We start from the raw sequence: 25,289 nt of genomic DNA, 5'->3' as shown, positions 1-25,289 counted from the left end.
TGTTTAACTGTTAAGTCTGAACATCTATTCTAGCACCCGTTAATCTAATGGGCTTAAACACTAGTTTCTTTAATAAGACATTAACTATTTTTTTCTGAGGCCCTACAAATCCAAAATGTGGCCCTGCAAAGGGTTTGAGTTTGAGACCACTGCCCTATAGGAAGAGGAGATGCAAATATTAAGAGCCTTAGCCAATAGAGAGAGGAGGAGATAGTGGATGCTCTGGATGAGCCATTTGGCCTTTATCTGCCATCATGTTTCTTTAATCAAAGTTCTATGACATCACAATGCAGGTGTAAAGAGCCTTAGCCAATAGGGAGAGGAAATGCAAATGTTAAGAGCCTTAGCCAATAGGGAGAGGAGGAGATAGTGGATGGGCCATTTGGCCTTTATCTGCCATAAAGTTCTATGACCTCACAATGCAGGTGTAAAGGGCCTTAGCCTATAGCAGTGGCCTCATACTCGTAGCCCGCCAGGTCCTATTTTAAAGCCCTCAGTATGTTTATCATAATCACAAAAGTAAAATAAAAGTTTCTTGATCATATGTCTCTTTAACTATAAATTACAATATTATTATTAAGACTTAGCAGGAAAAAAAGATTTATAAAGAGTTTTACCTCTTGCAAAATTGTCATTTCTTTAATAAGACATTCTTTTTTTTTTTTTCTGAGGCCCTCCAAGTACCTACAGATCCAAACTATGGCCCTGCAAAGGGTTTGAGTTTGAGACCACTGGACTAGAAGCTTTAATGAACAAATAAAATCACAATGCCTTGGGCTAGCCCTATTTTGCCTACAAGGAGCAAGAAGAGGGGGATAAAGCAAAGCCTGCTTTCTTCTAGACTAGAGTAACAGAAAAGGGCAAATAGCCAGCAGTTGTGCAGGAAGTTTCTTGCACAGAGCCTAAAATCAACAGGCACTGGAAACAATATAAGAGCATACTAATGATCTGGTGCCAAAGCATTGAGTTCTTGGTTTATGAGTTACTGTTTATCTGAGAAGGGATTTGGGGGTTTTTTTGTCCTGTGGTTTGGAGACAAGAATTACTGGTTTTAATTAAACAGCTTAGAATTTTAGATTATGCTTATATAACTATTTATATCCTGAAAACCTGGGTCGTTGTATGGACCCCAGGACGGGTTTGGGAAGTCCTAATCCAACATCTGGAGCTGGTTGATCCACCCCAAACTTTTCCATAGGAGAAGAAAAGGAAAAAAAAAAAAAAAAGACGACGTGCCTACATTGGAAAAAGATGCAACGATCTCGGGTAAAAAGAAAAAAGCACGGGACAAACACAGAACGAGAGAAAAGTTCTATTTGAAACGAGTTTAGTTTTATGACGCTCAGGTGAGTAGCAGGAGCTCTTGAGAACGAGGAAGTAGATCGGGATGATGACAAGGAGCCAAGTCCCGGGATGTGACCCCCGCCCCCCCCAGCGAAGGAGGAACTTTGCACCGCTGCCACCGTCCGGGGCCCCCGGGCAAGCTGCGATGGCTGGCGCAGAAGATTTAATGTTCGAGGGCTTCTTGAAAAAGAGAAAGGATACAATGGTGAGTTGGAGGCGGGGTTGGTCGATTTCGAACGTTGGCTCAGTCTTGAGCGGAGACTAAACCCTGCGCTCAAACTCTTCTCTTGGAAGCATCTGATTTCTGGCTAATAGCTCCCTTCAGCTTTGAAGCGCTCTGGTCAAAGACTAGGGCGATCTGGCAGTTTTCATATAAGGAGGCTGCAATCCAGAAAGAGTTCCAAAAGCAGCTGAAACGGGATTTTGCGCGGTTCAGGTTCATTGGATGGAACCGATTGAATTGGTGCATCTTTCTAGGCCAGTGGTCTCAAACTCCAACCCTTTGCAGGGCTACATTTTGGATTTGTAGGTACTTGGAGGGCCTCAGGAAAAAAAAAATAGTTAATGTCTTATTAAAGAAATGACAATTTTGCATGAGGTAAAACTATAGTTTATAAAGCTTTCCTTTTGGCTAAGTCGTAATAATAATATTGTCATTTATAGCTAAAGAGACGTATGATCAAGAAACTGTTTTATTTTACTTTTGTGATAATGATAAACAGACCGAGGGCCTCAAAATAGGACCTGGCGGGCTACGAGTTTGAGTCCACTGCTATAGGCTAGGGCTCTTTATACCTGCATTGTGATGTCATAGAAATTTATGGCAGATAAAGGTCAAATGGCCCATCCACTATCTCCTCCTCTCCTTATTGGCTAAGGTTCTTAACATTTGCATCTCCTCTCGCTATTGGCTAAGGCTCTTTACACCTGCATTGTGATGTCATAGAACTTTATGGCAGATAAAGGTCAAATGGCCCATCCACTATCTCCTCCTCTCCCTATTGGCTAAGGCTCTTAACATTTGCATCTCCTCTCCCTATTGGCTAAGGCTCTTTACACCTGCTTTGTGATATCATAGAACTTTATGATTATAGAAACATGATGGTAGATAAAGGCCAAATGGCTCATCCAGAGCATCCACTATCTCCTCCTCTCCCTATTGGCTAAGGCTCTTAACATTTGCATCTCCTCTTCCTATAGGGCAGTGGTCTCAAACTCAAACCCTTTGCAGGGCCACATTTTGGATTTGTCGGTACTTGGAGGGCCTCAGAAAAAAATAGTTAATGTCTTATTAAGAAATGACAATTTTGCATGAGATAAAACTCTAGTTTATAAATCTTTCCTTTTGGCTAAGTCTTAATAATAATATTGTCATTTATAGCTAAAGAGACACATGATCAAGAAACTGTTTTATTTTACTTTTGTGGTTATGATAAACATACCCAGGGCCTCAAAAAAAAGTACCTGGGGGGCGCATGTGACCCCTGGGCCATGAGTTTTAGACTACTGATCTACAACATTCCCAGCCCTGAGGACTACAAAAGAAAATGACCTTAGAGCTCCCCCTCCCCCGAGCATAATTAAGCCATGGGACCTATAAACGAATGATTGTAGACAAAACTAATATAGTGGGGTTCAAAAAAGGTCTGGTCAAGTTTTTAGAAGAAATGTCCATTCAAAAATAATGATGCTAGATAGACTTGGAAAGAGCCCTTGCCAGTAGTTGTGGCCTGGACCGGCTCCTGTTGGAATCAGGATGCTGGGCTCAATGGACCTTAGTGGAACTCAGCAGGGCTTTTCTTAAGTTCTTATCCTGATTATGAAGCCCAAACCTCTTACGAGAGAGCACAGAACAGAACCATTAAAACAAGTATAAACTGACAAAAGCAACCCAAACAGCATATATCGTTTGTAGAGTATTTTCTAATTGAAGCAATAAAAGTCACCAGTATTTATTTTAATATTTAAGTTTTGAGATGAGGATATGCTGTTTATGCACAATTTTTGAACTTAGTCAGCTATTGAGACAGACTTGGGGGAAGCCATTGCTTGCCCTGGATTGGTAGTTTGGAATGTTGCTACTCTTTGGAGTTCCAGAATTTTGCATTCTTTGGGATTCTGTTTGGAATGTTGCTACTGTTTGGGGTTCTATTTTGGAATGTTGCTACTCTTTTGGGTTCTGGAATCTTGCATTCTTTGGGGGTTCTGTTTTGGAATGTTGTTACTATTTGGGCAGTGGCATAGTAAAGATGAGCGGCGTCAGGGGTGGTATCTCCCCCCGCCCTCTTTCCTGTCTCCCCCTTACTTATCCCCCGTACCTTTTTAACTTCTCCAGCATGAGCAGCATGCCCATGTCAGTGTTGGCGCGCCCTTTGACGTCACTTCCTAGGTGCAGGACCCAGAAGTGACATTGGAGAGAGTGCCAATGCTGACGCGGGCATCAACCTCGCACCAGGGAAGTAAAAAAAGGTACGGAGGAACACAAGGGGGGTGGGGCAAGGAAGGGGGGGCAGAGAGGATGAAGAGGGGTTGCCCTTAGCAACATGGTGCTGGGGCGGACCACCCCATGCCCCCTTACTACACCACTGTATTTGGGGTTTTGCCAGGTTCTAGTGACCTGGATTGGCCACCGTGAAGACAGGATACTGGGTTAGATGGACCATTGATCCGACTATTCTTATGGTCACATGTTCTTTTCAGTAAACAGAGACTATCTTTAATGAAGAGAGCATATGAGTAAGATCTACAGTGGTGCCTCGCATAACGGACGCCTTGCACAGCGAACGCTGCGCACAACGAACTTTTTGTCGTGCTCCCCACAACGAACTTCGTTTCACACAACGAAGTCGCCCGAGGGGCCCGGGGGGGGGGGGCGGAACTACTCTCGCCGAAGCCGGGAACAGCAGCACCCATGCAGAGAAGGAGAAGACGGCGTGTAGGGGACTCCAGTAAATGCAGAGCAGCAGCTGTGGCAATCAAAAAAAGAGGAGGTCTGCTGTTAAGGTGGACCAGGGTCCTGGAAAATTCGTGAAATCCTGCAATATTACCAGGATCTCAATACAAGTCCATGAGGATCCTGGAGATCCTGCAAATCCTGGTTTTACCCAGACCCGATTCTCTGGTCCTATCTTACGAGACCTGACCCATTTCCAGCAAGTTAAGCCATGTTTAAGCTAACGAAAAAAAATCCAGAAAACATCAAAAGATTATTTCCTTTTTAACAAATAGTAATACTGTACCATGAAATACTGTTCCATCATCTCCCTCCACCTTACCCTGGATGCCGAGTTCTCCGGCCCTCTTTCTCGGCCAGCCGCACGCTTTCAGGGAGCAGCGCACGCGCGCATGCTCTGTTGCTCAATCTTCTCCTCTGACGCAACCGGAAACCGGAAGTTGCAGGAGAGGAGAACATTGACCAACTCCAGCAGCTGCGCGTGCACAGCTTTCTGGAAGCGTGCGGCTGGGTGAGGGAGAGGGCCGGCAGACTCCGCATACAAGGTGAGGTGGAGGGAGGGAAATGTAGGGCTGCAGAATGAATTATTGTGTTTTAAATGTATTCTTATGGGAAAACGCGTTTCACACAACGAACGTTTCACATAACAAACTTGCTCCTGGAACGGATTAAGTTCGTTGTGTGAGGCACCACTGTACTTTGTTTTAAGCAGGCTGTTTAAATCTCCTGCTTTGCACATGGCTGTCGCATCGCCGCCTCTCTCATGAAGTCAGGTGGCAGAGCATTGGCACCCCCACTTTCTCCCTCCTAAATCTCACAGTCAAAATTCCGAGACGGGGACTGTCTTAACCGAAAGGCCCAAAAGTAAATTCAGCAAAAAGCAACTCATGCACTGCCCAGCCGACATCTGTGGTGGGTGGAGAGTGAAAGAACCAGCTGCTGAGGCTCCTTCACTGACCTCTCGTCTACGAGACAATGACCACGCCACGTGCCGTGTGCTTTAGAATATTTTTGCGGTCTAATACTCTCAGCAAGTGAACAGCATAAAATAATAAAGAAGATTTATTGTTATTTTATTTCTTCCATTTGTGTGTCGCACATACTTATACAAGCTCTAGGCGACATTACAGAGGAAGGGGTTAGAAGAGGGCAGGAAGGAGTGGAGAGGAGAGAAGCATGTCGAATATTTTATACACATTCCTAACTTTTTTTTTTTTGTTTTAATCAATTTTTATTAGAATTTTATAATGAAAATAAACAATACAATCTCCATAAGATTACCAATCAGGGATATTACAATCACTCCACAAAGCATAACAGATAAACACAACATAAGTATATCCCAATCCCACCACCCAACATAAAATAAACCAAGATAGTCAAAAATAACCCCCAACAAAATAGACACCATGAGGAAGTCCCTTCGTTGTTCCTTCAAAAAGACTCCCAAATAACCACCCCTCCCCTCCCCCCCGTCCCACCCTCCCACCCCACAGAAAGAAATAATCAAATGCACTGAAATATTTTGTCCCAAGTCCACCTTTGGAAGTCATAATAACCATAATGCTTAGCAGCTATACATTCCATCTGGGCAAGTTTTCGCAATTTCTCTAACCATTCCTCCTCTGGTGGGGCAGCTAGCTTCTTCCAATACAATGCTATTAAACATTTGGCCGCTGCCAATCCCATTCGGACCAGTTTTGTCTGCCAAGGAGCATCCCTGACATTGTGTACAAATTCCTAACTTTATAGATAGGAGCACCATCTATTGTCTCCTTTTACTAAGCTGCGTTAGGGCTATAACTCGCGGAATAGCGCATGCTAGACCTTAACGCCAGCATTGAGCTGGCGTTAGTTCTAGCCGCGTAGCGTGCGGTAGTATCCTTCGTGCGCTAAAAATGCTAGCGCACCTTAGTAAAAGGAGTCCTATGTAAATGATATCGAAATGAATGAAAGGAACAGAAGGAAAGGAACCGTTAATAGAATTCAGGGAAATTCAATTAATAAAGTAAAAACAATGGAATAAAATTTAAATAATTCATAAACTGGGGAAAAAAACAAATGAAATAAGTCTGACAGAAGTCCAGTTTCCAGAAGCAGCTCTGTCTCCTCAGCATATTTTAAATAATCCCAACGGCAAAAGTCCAGACGGGACAGATATCAGCTCGGGCTGATCTCAGCATATAATCGGACAGCACACAGGAGAGATTTACAACAGATAGAGGCTAGCAAATCTTTCTGTGTAAAAATCGTCTCTCTGACCCGAGTCCCAAACTAGGCACATTTTTAATACTTTCACTGACATCAAGCGCAATCGTCACACCCGGTGGCGTACTGTGGGTGAGAGGCGCCCAGGGCAGTGGTGCCCCGCCCTGTCTCCACTCCTTCCCCCGATACCCCCTGCAGCACGCCCACTCCCTTTCCTGCACCGTACTTCTAGTTGTTCGACGCCACGAGCATCAAGAACTTCAACGTGCTCCTCGCGACCCTGTCATTTCTCCCGCCAATGTCACTGGCACTTGGAATTGACATTGGCGGCAGAGACGACGCGGTCGCAAGGAGCACATTAAAGTTGTTGCTTACGGTGGTGAACATCAATTGGAGGTACGGGGGACGGGAAGGAAGGGTGCGTGCGTGGCGAGGGGAGGAGTGAGAAGAGGAGGGGTGCCGGCACCCCCATCAACATGGCGTTTGGGGTGGACTGCCCCCCCCATTCCCCCCTTTATTATGCCACTGGTCACAAAGGGACAAAGGTTATGTTTTCTGAGCAAAATCATGTCAAGTTTTGAATTCATCAACGGTACCTGCACCTGGATAACTGGAAGAGTTTGACTTTTGTTTTTCACCCAAGGTGAACCTGGTGTAATGTTGAGGTTGAGTAATATGATTCTTAATTATAACTTTTTTTTTTTTTCCAAAAAGATAAAATAATCCACACTTCTCCCTACATATTCGCAGTTTCATCAATCGTGGTTTCGATTATTCACGGTTTTTCACTTGCTGTATCCTCCCCCCCCCAATTATGTCACAGAAATCGCTGATTCACACCGTTTATAGATATAATCGCTGATTTCCAATTGCATAGAGAAAATCGCTGATTCCCAGCATGCATATCGCAAATATGACTTTTTTGTTATTCGCGGTTTCACCATATTCGCTAGGGTTTTTAACAGAAAACCGTGAATAGCATACGAAAAGTTATTTGTGGTTTTTCTGTATCTGCGGTCTTGTAATTCCCCTATCACTGCGAATACAGAGGGAGAAGTGTAATTAGTAAAAATCAGATCATTGTTTTCTCTGCATAGTATTAACCTTTTCCTATCGTAATAAGTTTTACGTTACGCTGGTTCCAATCGTAATTATTTTAGCAAAGTTTTGTATTATTCACCGTTATCATTTACGGCTATTGTAAACAAGTCATAAGTCTGTAAATTCAAATATCTTGTGTACTGTATGTCCCATGCCATGGGAAATACGATGGCAACGACAATTTTGGAATGTCCCGTCAGCCAGGACACACGATTGGAAAAGGTTAAACAAGTAGTTCACCTTGCTGGAAAATCCTGTCTTTTGATTATATTCATTCATTGACTTATTTGTTTATAGAAGTTTGCATGGGCAAAGTACTGGTTCAGGCTCCAGAATACGACATTATTTTTCTACAAGGAGAAAAGCACCGATCCAGTAGGTTTATATTTTATTTCTCATCTTTGCAATTGCTCGTCCTGGGAATGATCCACAGTTCGATGCAGGTGGTAACTGATCTCTCTCACTTTCTTTTCAGTCTTATCTTCGGGGGCAGTATTACATTTACATGGTAAGTGAGAGATACTGCTGCAGCTGGGTAGTACACAGCCGGGGAGAAACCCCTCCCAAACCAGTGAGGTGAATCCTGTGGAAATTGTGCACTATTCATATTGTGACATCTCAACCCAGTGCTCGGGTCACACCCAGCCAGTCAGATTTTCAGGATATCCACAGTGACTATGCATGAGAAATTTGCATGCATTCAGTAGTATAGTAAAGGGAAGGGGGCAGACTGCCACAGGTGCCATGTCGGGGGGGGGGGGGGGAGCCAGAACCTCTCCTCCCCGCCACACCAAGTTCGTGCCATCCCTCCTCCCAACCCATACCTCTGTAGATCTTCACTAGTGCAAGCAGCTTCTCCTGCCAGCCTGGTTCCCCTCTGAATCACTTCCAGGTCAAGAGACCAGGAAGTGACATCAGAGGGAAATCCAAAGCTGGCACGAGGAGCATGCTGGAGAATAGTTACTCGCACTGGCGAAGATTTAGAGCTGCAGGGGCGTGGAGAGAAGGGGGGAGGGGGTGCCACTGCCCCAGGCACCTCCTACCCGTGCTACATCACTGCATGCATTGATTCCATTGTATGCAAAGCTGTCTCATGCATATTGTGGATCACTGAGTAGAGGGTGGCCTCTGACCTTCAGTTGTCCATTCTTCTTGGTATCTGGTCTGCACTAATGTAACTGAGATACTATAAAGCCACTTTAGATCTTTACCAGAAAGGTTTTTTACTATTCAAACAAATATTCATATATAGTTCTAGGAAGTTTTAGTGATTTTTAGTGACTGAAACCAGATACAGTCCATCTAAAGCAGTGGTTCCCAAACCTGTCCTGGGGGACCACCAGCCAGTCAGGTTTTCAAGATATCCCTAATGAATATGCATGAGAGAGATTTGCATATAATGGAAGTGACAGGTATGCAAATCTCTCTCATGCATATTCATTAGGGATATCTTGAAAACCTGACTGGCTGGGGGTCCCCCAGGACAGGTTTGGGAACCACTGAAAAGGAAGGAATCCATTGTTAATACTTAGAAGGGATTAGATCCTGCATAGAATTGCATATAATAATGAGAAACGCAGATTTCAGAAATCCTTTCTCAGGCTCTGCCGAAAACTCCTTTTCACAGGTACAGTCAGTGCGTGAGATGAAAGCCGCTGAAAAAGAATACACTTTTGAGATCACCATGAAGAATGGGAAAAAGAAACTGCTGGTAGGAACGTTTCTGACAGGAGTCAAACATCGCTGGGGAACACCAGGCAGATGAGGAAAAATCCCCCATCAAACAGCTCTTTTACTGTCGACAGTGTTTTGAAATGTAGACCCAATGCAGACTGTGTTTCAGCAAATTCACCTTCCTCAGGAGTCCGTATAACATGATACAATGTATAGATATTGAAAACAAAAAGCTATATGCAGAAACTGGAATTTTCTAGAATGCCAGTTATAATGAATCACATGGATACACCTTCAGTGAAAGCTAACATAGTAACATAGTAGATGACGGCAGATAAAGACCCGAATGGTCCATCCAGTCTGCCCAACCTGATTCAATTTAAAATTTTTTTTTTTTTTTTCTTCTTAGCTATTTCTGGGCGAGAATCCAAAGCTTTACCCGGTACTGTGCTTAGGTTCCAACTGCCGAAATCTCTGTTTGATAAATTTCACCAGACACCATTTATACTGGGGGTTTACTGTGTTCAAATAGGCTGAGATAACCTGCTGACATTTCTTAACAGAAAATGGAGTTTTCTCTCTCTTAGTTTTTACCCCCCCCCCTAAGTATTCCTATTCCCAGTGCTCCAGAAAGAAATGGAAAAGTTGCATGGTTTATTGACAGCACCGTCTTTTCTGGGAGACATCATTCGTGGACTGAATCTTTTTTTTTTTTATTTTGCCAGGCTGCAGAATCTTCCGAATTGCGTGCTGTGTGGATTCAGTTTTTATGGAAATCGATGCAGCTCCCAGGGCCAGGGAGAAAAGATTCGGCCTGTACTTGGTAAAACATTCTTTAAAACAGGGTTGATGCTGTAGCATCCCGAGTTCATTAATTGTGGTGACTTGGAATTAGAGAATGACACGGGGACTAATTTGTCCCCGTCCCCACAGGAACTCAATATTCCTGCCCCATCCCCGTGAGTTTTGTCACTGTCCCTGCCTCTGCCTCATTCCTATAAGCTCTGCCTTAACCGCACAAGCCTCAAACACTTATGATTTTAAAGTGTTTGAGGTTTATACAGATGAGGACGGAGCTTGCAGGAATGGGGCAGGGACAAGAAAAGAACTTGCCAGTAGAGAATGACACGGTGACAAAATTTATCACCATTACCGTCCCCGCGGATAACCGCTGTAAACAATCTTCATGTCATTATTTAAGGAGAGAGGTAAGAATCAGAGTATGAATGGCCACAACCACTGACCTGAAGAATGCTGGTGCAGAAGGACTGAGGCTGAATTAGACACTAAAAAATGACATGGGATTATTTCCTGCGGTTATCCGTGGGGACGGGGAACGGTGATTAATTTTGTCACCGTGTCATTCTCTACTTGCCAGGATGGGACAGGAAAATGAGTTCCTGCGGGGACGGGGAAAAATTTGTCCCCGTGTCATTCTCTATCTGGAATCTTTTGTCTTCAAGCATTTTTGATCTTCCTTTTCCCCACTGGGAAAAAGTGCAAGGTGGATCTCCCCTGTTGACCTCTAACCTAGTTTGTTTTTTTTAAAGAAAATTGCCACCATCTCTGGGTGTTTTCCTGATCCTCTACCATGCCTTGTTCTCTCTTACAATAGCTAAGAGTGCTCCCTGGTAAAATTTGATGACTGGCACAGGAACAGATGGACCTCGGGTCCTGAAGACAGTACCAGGCTCATAGTGAGCTTAGATTGGTCAATTTGCTTTTCTGAAGAATTTTGAAGCGTCTTTGACCATTTCCTATGTATTTTTGGTACTTTTATGACCCCCTTCAGGCACGATATCCCCAGCTTACTGCAAACGGCTCAGGATAGTACCAGCTCTACAGAAACACAACTGGACTTCAGAACATCTGAGGAGTCTACAGAATGTGACTTTCTTACATCTACTAATAATCATTCACGGAAGACCAGGCAGACTGCAAACTCAAAATCATTGGGTAAGATATCTAATCTAATCTAATCCTTAGGTTTGTATACCGCATCATCTCCACGTTCGTAAGGCTCGACGCGGTTTACAGTAGGAGAAATAGGAAGGAACTACAACAGAGGGTTAGAGGTAGAAGTGTGAAGAAAATTTAGAGGACTTGGGATGCCAAGATATAAGAGTTTCTTTGATTCCTAAATTGGAGGGAGACTTACATTTTTTGAGAAAAGCCAGGTTTTCAGATGTTTGCGGAAAACTTGGAGAGAGCTCAAGTTCCGAAGAGGGGAGGTAAGGTTGTTCCAGAGCTCAGTGATTTTGAAGTGGAGGGAGGTCCCTAGCTTTCCTGTGTGGGAAATGCCTTTTAGCGAGGGGAAGGATAGTTTTAATTTCTGGGAGGATCTGGTGGTATTAGGGTTTGAGGAATTCCAAGAAAGAGGGATAAAGGGAGGGAGGATACCATATAGGATTTTGAAAGTTAAACAGGCGCATTTATAGATATCCTGATTTTCTTTTCTTTAAAATTGAATTTGGACTTTTCACTTACTAGGATGCATTAAAGCTGCCTGATCACCACCTTGCCTGCTCCACCCTCTCTTGTCTTGGTCGTTCCTTTTTTCCCCAGTCATGTTATATTTCTTATAAACGTTGGCCGTCCTGCTGAACATGTATCATCAGTGTGAGGACTTCAGGAGTTTTGGATAAAGATCAGCAAAATAGCATCCTCTGAGAGATGCTACGTAAAATACTTCCTCTCCACCCCATCCCAAATATTGCAAATATAAATAAATAAATACCTGTTTTGGAATTAGCCCCTCTTTTTACAGACTCGTGCAAGAGGTTTTTAGTGCTGGCCAGCTGAGGGGAGATATGATTGAAGTCTGCAAAATCCTGAGTGGAGTAGAACGGGACAAGTGGATCGATTTTTCACTCCATCAAAAATTACAAAGACTAGGGGACACTCGATGAAGTTACAGGGAAATACTTTTATAAAACCAATAGGAGGAAATTTTTTTTCACTCAGAGAATAGTTAAGCTCTGGAACGCGTTGCCAGAGGTTGTAGTAAGAGCAGATAGTGTAGCTGGTTTTAAGAAAGGTTTGGACAGGTTCCTGGAGGAAAAGTCTATAGTCTGTTATTGAGAAAGCCATGGGGGAAGTCGCTGCTTGTCCTGGTTCGGTAGCTTGGAATGTTGCTACTCTTTGGGGTTCCGGAATCTTTTGTTACTCTTTGGGGTTCTGGAATCGTTTGTTACTCTTTGGGGTTCCGGAATCGTTTGTTACTCTTTGGGGTTCCGGAATCTCTTGTTACTCTTTGGGATTCCAGAATCTTGCTATTCTGAATGGAATGTTGCTACTTCTTGGGTTTTGGCCAGGTACTCGTGACCTGTCCTGGATTGACCACCATGAGAACGGGCTACTGGGCTTCATGGACTCCAGCCTTCCAGTAGCTAGCATGTCATGAGGCATTGCACCACCAGCTCTACCCTTGTCTCTGCTGTCCAGCTCCATCAACCAACGCCCAGCTGAGAGTCCAGCATCTGAGCATTTCAGTTGAACTGATTGGCCGTGACTCCTGAGATACAGAGTGGTAGGAAAAGGTGCTGGAACATTTCAATCGAGCATGCTCTGCTCAGAAGCTGACATTTCTCACCCTCTGTTCTGAGCGGGGAAAGCAGTGAGAGTGTCCCGAAACCTTCCTGTAAATCATGCACCATTTTCAGTTTCGTTTTCTTACTTCTTTTGGCATGCAGACAAGAGAGGAAGCCAGCAGCTGTGATTTAGACTTAGTCACCTCTTTCAAATCCAGGTTCAGCTTCAAGATGACTTACGTTCAGGTACACGAGCTTCTTTTCCCTGCCCAAGCTGGAATCACAAACTGCGTCGTACCTGAGGCAGTGGAGGGTGAATTGTTTGTACTCAAGATCACAAAGTTTGACACTAATTTGAAAGGGCGGGGATGGGTGCTTGGAGTAGGCCGCAAAAGTCACCCTCCATGTCAAGATCCCGCTGCCTAGAGAGGGGCATTGTTAACGGCAGCATGGCGCACTCTGAACAACCAAAACGATCAACTCGTCCAGGTTTGAATATCAAGACAGCTACAGGAAGAAGGATTAGTTAGTTACACCCTCTTTTACGAATGCATAGCACGGGTTTGAGTGGCGGTAACTGCTCCGACGCTCATGGAATTCCTATGAGCGTCGGTGCAGTTACTGCCACTGCCGGCACTTAAACCCGTGCTAGGTGTTCGTAAAAGAGGGGGTTAGTTAGTTTTGAATCCCATCCTCCCCAGAGAGCTCAGAACGGGTTACAGGCGAACATACATAACTAGTGTTTAAGCCCGTTACATTAACGGGCTTCCCTCACATGTCCCCGATTTTCAGCCCCAGCTCCAAACATGTCATCCTTCCCTCACATGTCCTCTATTTTCAGCCCCAGCTCCAAACCCATTTTTACCCCCCCAGCCCCCTTCTCCCATCTTTTCCCTTTCAGCTTCCAGCCCCAGCCCCCTTTTCTCACCAGCAGCATTTCCCTCCCCCCACAACTTCCCTGTGCAGTGGCAGCATTTACTACCCCTCCATTTCCCTGTGCAGCAGCAGCATTTCCCTCCCCCCGCCCCACTTCCCTGTGCAGCAGCATTTCTGTTTGTTTCTGGCCAGCTCCCTTACAGTCCCTTGCCAAAATTATTTTTGAGTTTAAAGCTGCCGCGGCAATTCCTCTCACAATCCGCGCCTGCGTCGGAAGCCTTCTCTTTGATATGACATCAGAGAGGCTTCCAACGCAGGCGGTTTGTGAAAGGAGCCGCAGCAGCAGCTTTGAACTTAAAAATAACTTCGGCAAGGGACTGTAAGGGAGCCGGCCAGACCGCAGGCCTTGCTATTAGACGGAGTGAGGGTGGGAGGGGGGAATGGCCTCCTTACGTTCCTGCTTAAGGTGCCTCCGCATGCGCAGAAGAAACCACCGCTGACTCCTCCTACTGCGTATGCGAAGCCACGGAGCTACAGAGCACGGATCACGCAGGTAGGAGTGCGCATGCGCGCTTAGGGTTTTATTATTAGTGATATACAGTTAACAGGTTGCAATGTACCACATGCAAACTAGGGATCTAATATCAATATCCATAATATACAGTTAACAGGTTAAATTTGTCAGTTATAGTGCAAGGTTTTTCAATACAAGTTTTTATTCTAACGCAACATACATCGAGGATCTGGTATCAATATACTTTTCTTTGTAATCTATCGGTCATGGGCAGGAGAGTTAGGTGAAGGGGTATGTTTTTATTGCTTTCCTAAAGTATTACTTTGTTTATTTTTTTTTGTCTCTGTTTGATCTATTATGTATGTTCTTTCGTGAGCCACCAAGAACTTTGGATTGTGTGGTAGAGAAATAAATAAAGAGGGCCAGTGGGAGAAGTAAGATATGAATCTGGCCTCCCTGGTTTACAATTAATATCTTTAACCACTAAGCCGCTCCTCTTTTTACCCTACGCGGCTCTAGGAGATGTGCTATGTCACCGAGACTAGGGCTGCCAGATTTTGTCCCCTAAAAAGCTCCGCCCCCAAACAAACCCTCTGAATTCAGGGCCACATCTGGAATTCATCCGCGCATGTGCAGATGTCTTGCCAACCCGTCCGGACGCCTGGACAGGCATCTAAAAAGAGCACATGTCGGAGTAAATCTGAACGTCTGGTACCCCTAACCGAGACCATCCTTATCATAATGGTCAAAACTTGAGACTTTTACAGTTCCCATTTCGGCAGCTCTATGTGCTAAACTCACCTGGAATTCTAGATAAATCTATAGTAAAAGTTCCTGGATTGCTGAAGGGATCGGAGCCCACCATGATATGCCGTCCACACCCCCCCCCAGTCTGATAGAGGCGATGGGAGGGGAGGAGCAGGGCTTTTTTTTGAGGGGGCTCTCGGGTACCGAGTACCTGCAACTTTCCCATTGCTGGATAAAAATGACCATGCGCACCCCAAGTACAGTGCTCCCCCGATATTCGCGGGGGTTCCATTCCAGGAACCCCCGTGAATCCTGAAAAACCGCGAATACGGTTTTTCGTGGGGGGAGACTGGAGAGGGCAGCGGGAGAGGCAGGAGAGAGCAGCCGGAGCGCCGGCGAGTGAAGGAAATCACTCGCTTTATGCTCCGACCGCCTCTTTCCTGCACTACAGTCGGGCCTTACCAATCAGGAGCTGTGTGTCAAAGCAGCTCCTGATTGGTAAGGCCCGGCTTTAGTACAGAAAGAGGCGGTCGGAGCATACAGCGAGTGATTTCCTTCACTCGCCGGCACTCTGGCTGCCCTCTCCTGCCTCTCCAGCTGTCCTCTCCTGGTCGGCGGTTCACGGTCGGAAAATACCGCGAATGACCGGGACCCGCCAACCGCGAATTTGCGGGGGAGCACTGTATTAATAAAAGAGCCCAGGTTCTGCCCACTCAGTGTTGCCATTTCATGGATTCTGTGGGTGGTTTCAGTGGGCTTAGCTACTGTGGGGTGGGTCCCTCAACGATCAGCCCACTCCTGAAGAATGGCCTGGTATTTGCGTTCCTGCACCATTTTTGCTAGACAAAATGCACTGGAGGGGAGGCTTTGCTATGAGCTGCAAATCCGGGAGCGATGGGTGACTTAGGGGGGTAATCAGATATTCTTGGGGGGCAGTGGTGCAGTGGGTGGGGGTGGGAGCGGACTGCCCCGGGCACCGTCTCGATGGATGTGCCGGCACCTCTCTGCCTACTACTCTACGCTTACGCCCTCCCTTCCCTGCCCCCCCCCCCGTACCTCTTTAAAATCTTTGCCAGTGTGAGCAACTACACTAGCCTGTTGCTTGTGCAGGCCTGGCTCCCTTTGAAATCACTTCCGAGTCACGGGGCCAGGAAGTGACGTTGGAGGGAAAGTCAGCGCAAGCAGCAGGCAGAGAAGCTGCTCACGCTGGAGAAGATTTAGAGGTATAGGGGGTGGGAAGGGACGGCACGAGTGTGGCATGTGGGGGGCACAACTGCCCCAGGCTCCTCCCACTCTCGCTATGCCACTGCTTGGGGTGGACATAAAAATGAATATTTTCATCACTTCAGAAATCTGAGAGAGTACCGTATTTTCCTGCATCTAGGCCCCTCTGCATAGGCTGCACCCATGTATAGGCTGCAGAAAAGTGCGGCCTATGTTTAAAAACCGGAAGATAAGCCGCCCCATGGTATTAGCTGCGGCTTATCTTCCGGTACCTCCCCCTGCCTTTTTCATTCATCCCCCACCCCGGTACCTTTTTTTGGAAGCCCCCCTCACTGGCGCGTGGCTCGGGTCTCCATCGGTGCAGGGCAGCCCCACATAACTAGGCCACGCCCCATACACGGGTTTGTAAAACCCAAGTATAGGCTGCGGCCTGTATATGGGGAAATACGGTATATGTGCTGGTCTCTGACTGTTCCTCTTTCACATCTATCAACTATATTTTTCTCTTTTGCTTTGGCATCAAGAGAATCGAAATTCTAGTAAAGAAGACGCCTATGAACAATCGAATGAGTATGATGTTGTCAAACCAAGAGGCGTGATCAGAACAGCCAGCCAGAGTAAAGGTGAGGGAAGGGAATGGGGACTTGTATACCGCCTTTTTGTGGCTTTGGCATTTCGAAGCGGTGGGCACTGGAGGGTCACAAGGAGCAGCACCGGGATTTGATCTCACGACCTCTCAGCCAGTGAGCCACAGCCCTGCCCAGCCCAGAGACTGGGGCATTGAAGGGGCTTCTCCGGCAGGTTGGTCTGGTCTCTCGGGGGCATGTGAGCATTCTCTTATGAGTAGCGAGGTTGAAAGGCGCCTGAGGCGCTGGTGCCCCTCCCCCGCCCTTGTCTCTACCTCCTGCTCCTTACCGCTCCTTCCCTGATTTCCTCCCCCCCCCCCTCCGGGTCACGGGCCAGGACGTGATGTCAGACGGGCGCCGAAGCTGGCGCACGCAGCAAGTGGAAGACGCTGCTCACGCCAGTGAACGTTTCGAGAGATATGTGGGGGCGGGGGGGGTGTGTGCTTAAGCAGTGTGGAAGAGTGGGGGGGGGACAGAGTGCGGCAACGCAGTGCCAACCTCCCACACTACGCTACTGCATAAAGTCTTAAGTGAACATTACATTTATGATTATTAAATGAAGCAGCAGGAGATTATTACCATAGTTCCATCCCTAAAGAACAGGAAAATGTTTAAGGGAGGGAGTGGAAGAAATCGAGGAGATGACACGGCAGTTGCATGGGCAGAAAAAGTGGTTCATAGACAGTAACGCGGAAGACAAAGGCGCGCGCCGACAACTGAGCGCAAGACGGAGGCGTGCGCCGAAGAAAAAGACTGTTTTTAGGGGCTGCGACGGGGGGTTTTGTTGGGGAGACCCCCCCCACTTTACTTAATACATATCGCGGCGGCGTTGTGGGGGGTTTGGGGGGTTGTAACCCCCCACATTTTAGTGAAAACGTAACTTTTTCCCTAAAAACAGGGAAAAAGTTAAGTTTTCAATAAAATGTGGGGGGTTACAACCCCCCACAACGCGGCGCAATCTGTATTAAGTAAAGTGGATGGGGTTTCCCCCCCACACCCCCCGTCCTAGCCCCTAAAAACAGTCTTTTTCTTCGGCGTGCACCTCCACACTGCGCTCAGTTGTCTGCTCGCGCCTTTGTCCCAGCGCGCTTTTGACCTGACACCGAAAAAGTTAGCACAGCCCATACCTGGTTCTGGGACAGGTTTCTCTAATAGGCAGGATGCCAGAAGTATTGTGGTGAGCGTTGCTTCCTCCAGTTCATTTAGGGACAGTTTCTAATTTATTTATTTATTCAGTTTTCTATATTGTTCTCCCAGAGGAGCTCAGAACGGTTTACATGAATTTATTCAGGTACTCAAGCATTTTTCCATCTGTCCTAGTGAGCTCACAATCTATCTAATGTACCTAGAGCAATGAGGGGATTAAGTGACTTGCCCAGGGTCACAAGGAGAAGCGTGGGTTTGGACCCACAACCTCAGGGTGCTGAAGCTGTAGCTTTAACCACTGCACCACTCTAGAAATCAAAACGTAGTAAAAGTGATCCAAGTGTAGGACAATCCAGCCATTGTGACATCACTGATGAGGTTGGCTCTTATTGGTGGAATGAGGCATTATGACATCACAACACCTGCTCTGGTTATCAGAGGCTGTAACTTTTCACACTATTTATTTTTTCAATTTTCTATACCGTTCTCCCAGGGGAGCTCAGAATGGTTTACATGAATTTATTCAGGTACTGAAGCATTTTTCCCTCTCCGTCATGGTGGGCTCACAATCTATCTCATATACCTGGAGCAATGGGGGGATTAAGTGACTTGCCCAGGTCACAAGGAGCAGCGTGGGTTTGAACCCACAAGCTCAGGGTTGAGACTGTAGCTTTAATCACTGCGCCACACTCTCCCTTTAATGCTGTCAATAAGAAAAACCACTGCATATCTTTCAGGGAAGCAAATGCATGGAGCTTCACTGAAGTTTGATGCTTTCCTTGAGAGACAAAGAGAAAACTCATATTGACAGCAGGAGGGGCTGCCAATTCAGCGTTAGTACCTGCAAGATCTGAGGGGGGGGGGAAGTGTTGCCCACCCCCAAATTAATTCTATGGCATTGATACATCAATTTCTCTCTGTAATCTAGATTTACCACTTCAGTGTTTCCCATTGTTAACACTGCGGATTAAAAAAATAACGTGAGAAGTAATGTTTCATTATTGCTTTTCTTTTCCTGTTGGTGTCGTAGATGAAAATCAGAATCGTAATGACAAGGAGGATCAAATTTATGCTGTTCCAAGGAAATATACCACAGAAGTTAAAACTAACAGTCTCCCAGGTGAGTGGTTGGCAAATGAACAGACTTCAAGGCGATCAGGTGCACTAGAGAATGACATGGGGACAAATTTTTCCCTGTCCCCGTGGAAACTCATTTTTGCGTCTCGTTCTTTTCCTGTGCCTGCCCTATTCCTGCAAGCTCTGTCATCTGCACAAGCCTCAAACACGTTAAAATCCTAAGTAGCAACATTTTAGAGCTCAGATTGTGATGTCATAATGCCTCACTTCACAATGACTAAGCTCTGTTGTCCTCATCTGCACAAGCCTCAAACACTTTAAAATCTTAAGTAGCAACATTCTAGAGCTCAGATTATGATGTCATAATGCCTCATTCCACCAATGTCCAAGCTCCGTCCTCATCTGCACAAGCCTCAGACACTTTAAAATCATAAGTGTCCGAGGCTTGTGCGGTTAGGGCAGAGCTTACAGGAATGGGACAGGAACAGCAACAGTGACAAAACTTACGGGGACGGAGAAATTGAGTTCCTGTGAGGAAGGGGATCAGATTTTAGAAAACATTTTCAAAAGGCACATGACAACGGCTCACCCTACATAGTAGCTCAAATACTCCAAGTCAGTGTTTCTCAAGCTGAGATCCCTCTCAATTTCAGAATATCTACAATAAATGTGCATGAGACAGGTTTGCAAGCAGTGGCAGGAGTATATAAAAATCTTGGGGTCATCGTTGAGGATACATTGAAACCCTCAGCTCAGTGGGTGGCGGCAGCAAGAAAGCAAATAGAATGTTAGGAATTATCAAGAAAGAAATGAAAAACAAAGATGAAAATGCCATAATGCCTTTGTATCGCGCTATGGTACGGCCGCAGTTCTGGTCGCCGTATCTCAAAAAACATATGGCGGAATTTGAAAAGGTATAGAGAAGGGTGACAAAAATGATAAAAGGGATGGGGCAACTTCCCTATGAGGAGAGGCTAAAGCAGCTTGGAGAAGAGACGGCTCGGGGTGATATGATAGGGGTCTATAAAATAATGAGTGGAGTGGAAAGGGTAGATGTGAATCACTTGTTCACTCTTTCCAAAAATACTAGGACTAAGGGGTCCAGACGACATGATATATTTTCAGTAGTAGCCCCTCAAGCTTGGAATTCTCTCCCTCAAACTAAAATTCTTGGAGTTGTAATAGATGATAAACTAACCTATCATGAACATGTTTCTTCTATTGTTAAAAACTGTTTTTTCAAATTACGGCAGATAAGATCTATCGCCAAATTTCTTAACCCATCATCTTTAAAGATATTGATTCACTCCTTTATTATAGCAAAAATCGATTACTGCAATGCTTTACTCATAAATATTACTCAAAAAGAAAAAAAGGAGACTTCAAATTATCCAGAACACAGCCATCAAACTGATTTACAATGCAAAAAAATTCGATCACGTATCCCCATTGTTGATAGATGCACATTGGCTACCAATTAGTCATAGGATCTTGTATAAACTTATGCTTCTAATCTTCAAGACCTTATCTTCTAGTGAACCGCAATTTAATCTTTGATTCCTTATAAAACCCAACGATCTCTGCGTTCTTCTGAGCAAAGTTTAGTAACAGTTCCCTCACTAAAAATTATAGGGACACGAAGGGCAGATATGTTCACTGTTGCGGGGCCACAATGGTGGAATACTCTCCCCCAGTATATTAGAACAGAACATGATATGGCAACGTTTAAAAACTTTTTAAAACTTACTTATTTAAGGATGCTTTTAATCTCTAACAGATGCTTAATTAATGTTTACGAAGTGTGCTTTGGTAAAATTTTATACCCCTCCTCTTGTTCTTTCCATTTTATTCATCATACCCAAAAATGTAACTATACCCGCCTTCCTTTCTCTCATGTTAGTCTTAACTGGAAAATATTGTTATTGTATTAAGTTTCTTTATTGTATTTTACTATAACTTGTACATCGCTTAGAAATTGAAATAGGCGATTAATCAAAAACAGAAATAAACTTGAAACTTGAAACTCAATATATAAGAGATGAAAAAGACATTAGCCGTTTTAAAATTAATCTAAAAACCTTCCTGTTTAAAGATGCTTTTACCTCCTGTATGGAATAATCACAGTGCAGCAGTCCTTTATCAAAAATAGAAAGAAAAAAAAAAAAGAATACCCCTCCTAATGTTTTTTCCCCTTTTTGTCTCCCTTTTCTTAAAATGATTAATATTGTATCCTTATCCCCTCATCCCTTCACATCCAGTCATGTCCGTTGGTCTGTAGGTCTAACCCCTTTTTTTGATTTGTTATTATCATTCTTTTGTATTTTAACGTATGTCCAAATTTGTATTTTAATGTAACTCGCTTAGTATTTCATGTATAAGCGATTCATCAAATTTCAAATAAACTTGAAACTTAAACTTGACATGCGATGAAGCTACTAAGTAGCAGATTTAAAACAAACCAGAGAAAATATTTCTTTACTCAATGTGTAATTAAACTCTGGAATTTGCTGGCGGAGAATGTGGTGAAATCTGTTAGCTTAGCAGGGTTTAAATAAAGTTTGGATAATTTCCTAAGAGAGAAGTCCATAGGCCATTATTGAGATGGCTTGGGGAAATCCACTGCCTGTTCCTAGGATAAGCAGCATAAAATCTATTGTACTACTTGGGCTCGAGCTAGGTACTTGGGACCCGGGTTGACCACTGTTGGAAACAGGATCCTGGCGTTGATGGGCCTTCGGTCTTTCCCAGTATGGCAGTTCTATCTCATGCAAATTCACTGTGGATATCCTGAAACCAGGTTGATGACTTGAGAAAAGTCTGGCTTGGAACAACTGAGCTATTGGCGAGTAAAACAAATAATAGCTGGCTTGAAGCGTCAGCGTTGCCTTGAGAATGAATGTGGCTATTGTGCAGACTGGATGGACCACACGGGTCTTTTATTTTTTTTTTTAATTCTTTATTAATTTTATCTCTTACAACAAATGTATAAATAATTGATAAATTGGTTTGTATACATCACTTGAATTTTTTATCATTTTGACATTAATACATAAGATTTAATCCCTTCGCTCCCATCCCTCCCACATTATAACAAATCCCTCCCCCCACCCTTCATCTGCATTAATATTTATAATGGAAAAATGTTATTCATTCATTACAAAATTTTGTCAGTGGCCCCCAGATCTCTTTAAATTTATTATAATATCCTTTTTGTAACGCAATTGTTCTTTCCATTTTATAAATTTGACACAACGAGTTCACCAGAAACAGTAATTGAGTCTATTCCAATTCTTCCAATTAGATGTGATATGTTGTATGGCGACCCCTGTCATAATCAATAAAAGCTTGTTATTTTTTTGATGAAATTTGGCTCCGTGTCCTCATTGACATACCAAATAGAATTGCATCATAAGATAGAGCCACAGGATTCTCCAATAAACAATTTATTTGGCCCCAAATTGATTTCCAAAAGGCTAATATAAAAGGACAGTAGAATAATAAGTGATCTAGAGTCCCTACTTCGAGATTACAATGCCAGCATCTATTAGACTTAGAGCTATTCAATTTTTGTAATCTAACTGGGGTCCAGAAAGCTCTATGTAAAAGAAAAAACCAGGTTTGTCTCATAGATGCGGACACTATAGATCTCATCCTCCAAGACCAAATTTGTGGCCATTGAGACGCTGTAATTTGGTGCTTAATCTCAATGCTCCAAATTTCTCTAAGACCATTTTTAGGCTTCTTTTTAACTAATCCATTTATCAATTTATACCACTGTGCGGCCTGGTGTCCCAGGAAGTCTACCTGAAAGCATAAGAACTCCAAACTATACTGATTATTAAGATTTTTCCATTCAGGGAACCCCGCCTGAATGGCCTGCTTCAGTTGCATCCATCTAAAACTTTGCGATTTATTCAGGCCATATTTATATGGCAACTGTTAAAAATCAAGCAGTTTACCATTTGAAATAACATCTTCCAAAATACGTATCCCTGCAATCATCCAATGCTTCCAGATGACCTTAAATCCGCCAATTTGAATCTTGGAGTTTAACCATATAGTCTGATTTGTTGATAGGTGGTAAGTTACTAACGTATCGTAATGTTTTCCAAGTATCCATTAATATTCTTTTTTCTTTATATAATCTAGCCATTTTAATACTAAGAACATGACATAAATGCAGAGGAAACATGAGTCTCCACACAGTTCTTTATCTGCCATCATTTACTATGTTATTATAATAGATTGCTGGATTAATTGTCCCAAATTACCTTGCAACTTTGTTTTGGGGCAGCAGAGGCTCTAAATTCTTTCTGGGTTTTTTTTTCTTCTGGTTTCTATTAGGAAACATCACCAGAAATGCTGCAGGGAAGGACTTGGATGCTGATTCTTTGCCTTTAGGGGAACTTTACAGCAAAATGTGACCTGCAGTTGCTTCTCATATCAAATGATGATAAGCTTGTGCATTGCACACAAGGAAAGAAAATCTCGAGGGATGCTCTCTCATTGAACGGGTGCCACTGTTTTACTATTTTCCTAGAGACTTAATCCAAAGAATGCTGAAGCCTCCATAAAATCATTCAGAAGCACAACATCTTAGTGATCCATTCAGAAGTAACCCCTGACTTCCCAAAGAGTTCAGCGTTCCGGGATGGCAGAGCTGGAGCTCCTATGGTATGAGTGTTGCCCCAGGCTATTTCACTATGTGAGAAATCGTCCTGCCCTAAAGATGAACCCTGGTAAATTTTAACATCTTTTCATACAGACACTCCCAAAATCTCCACATCAATGCCAGGGAAGTTGTGGTGAGGCTGGCGACCGAGTAGGTACAGAAAAGAAACCGACTAGATCATCTTGGGCTCTTCACCTCTGCTCGTATTCTGCTTCTATGTCAGGGATCTCAAAGTCCCTCCTTGAGGGCTGTAATCCAGTCGGGTTTTCAGGATTTCCCCAATGAATATGCATTGAAAGCAGTGCATGCACATAGATCTCATGCATATTCATTGGGAAAATCCTGAAAATCGACTGGATTGCAGCCCTCAAGGAGGGATTTTGAGACCCCTGTTCTGCGTCATGCATCCTTAAGGATATGCTCCTGAGTCTATAATATCTGATACAATTACGATTAGTTTGGTTAGGAGCGTCTTATCAAGTAGTCTTTACCAGGACAGATTTAACTTTTGGTAGATAGGTAGTTAACCTAATGGCAGCCTCTGGAGAGCCAAACACAAAAACAAGAACTGCAGAAGTGATGTACAAAGCACAGGAACTTAATAAAATGTTGATGTCTAAAAGATGGTTCTCATAGATAAAAAGACAGGACCCGACACGGTCCGTGTTTCGAAAAACACTCCTTCGGGGGTCCGGGATGCTTAAAGTCTCACTTATGGAGAGCCATATAACGTAGAACAATAATCGAGGGAAACACGCATGCGCACATCACCATGTCGAATCCATGCATGCATGAATGCCCCCTCCCAACACAATTTATTTTCAAAACCCGGACGGACGTCTGGTAACCCTACAGCGGTGGCTACTCGCACCTGCAGGGAAGATGGATGACGGCTACTGTTTTCAAATGTCCATGTACTCAGGTAAACGGCAGCTTGATTTAATGGGATTTTTCTCACACCTTTTTCAGTAGTAGCTCAAGTGAGGCAAAGGGAGAGTAAATCACTTACCAAGATTGCAAGGAGCAGCCGTGGGCATTGAACTGGGCACCTCTGGATGTCAAGCCCCAGTGCTCTAATCCAGTGTTTCTCAAGTCGGTACTGGAGTACCCCCTTGCCAGTCAGGTTTTCAGGATAACCACAGTGAATATGCATGAAAGAAATTTGCATATCATGGAGGCAGTGCATGCAAATCAAGCTTATGCATATTCATTGTGGATATCCTGAAATGCTGACTGGCAAGGGGGTACTCCAGGACTGACTTGAGAAATCCTGCTCTAATCACTAGGCTACTCCTCCATGTCATATATGAAGTGAAGTTTAATATTTAAAAGTAGGATATCTGATGGTATATTCGGGAAATGGTGCATTTCGTACAGGTGTAATCATGATTCTTCAATTAGCAAAATCTCAGGGGAGGGAGGCACTAGGAACCTGAATGCATTGGTGAGAGATGCGAAGCTAAAGTTCTTTTGGCGTTCTTAAACACTAACGAGGTGACCCTCGTTGTAACAAATGTTTCTGTATATACAGTACATGCCTTATGCAGTTAGGTGCTTAGATACCTGGGTTTGAAAATTGCCCTGGTCAGAGGGTTTC

General features: G+C 44.2%; 1 protein-coding gene across 3 annotated transcripts; it reads left to right on the top strand.

The window, feature by feature from the left end:
- Window positions 1-1,006: 1,006 nt before the first annotated feature.
- LOC117368198 lies at window positions 1,007-24,879 on the top strand. Of its 3 annotated transcripts, none has more exons than XM_033961604.1 (9): window positions 1,007-1,549; window positions 7,907-7,981; window positions 8,082-8,114; window positions 9,234-9,317; window positions 10,006-10,103; window positions 11,073-11,236; window positions 16,696-16,794; window positions 18,974-19,063; window positions 23,365-24,879. In XM_033961604.1, the coding sequence occupies exons 1-9, from the start codon at window positions 1,388-1,390 to the stop codon at window positions 23,442-23,444; spliced, it is 885 nt and encodes a 294-aa protein (XP_033817495.1). In that variant the 5' UTR covers window positions 1,007-1,387; the 3' UTR covers window positions 23,445-24,879. The 3 variants fall into 3 exon arrangements, with proteins under 3 accessions (XP_033817495.1, XP_033817494.1, XP_033817496.1); XM_033961603.1 differs by having other exon boundaries at window positions 7,904-7,981; XM_033961605.1 differs by lacking the exon at window positions 18,974-19,063 and having other exon boundaries at window positions 7,904-7,981.
- The last annotated feature ends 410 nt before the right edge of the window (window positions 24,880-25,289 follow it).

Source organism: Geotrypetes seraphini, chromosome 10, assembly GCF_902459505.1.
Source record: "Geotrypetes seraphini chromosome 10, aGeoSer1.1, whole genome shotgun sequence".
In the NCBI taxonomy this organism is placed as follows: domain Eukaryota; kingdom Metazoa; phylum Chordata; class Amphibia; order Gymnophiona; family Dermophiidae; genus Geotrypetes; species Geotrypetes seraphini.
The sequence above is the reverse complement of the archived record's forward strand: the minus strand, read 5'-3'. Positions and strand labels throughout refer to the sequence as shown.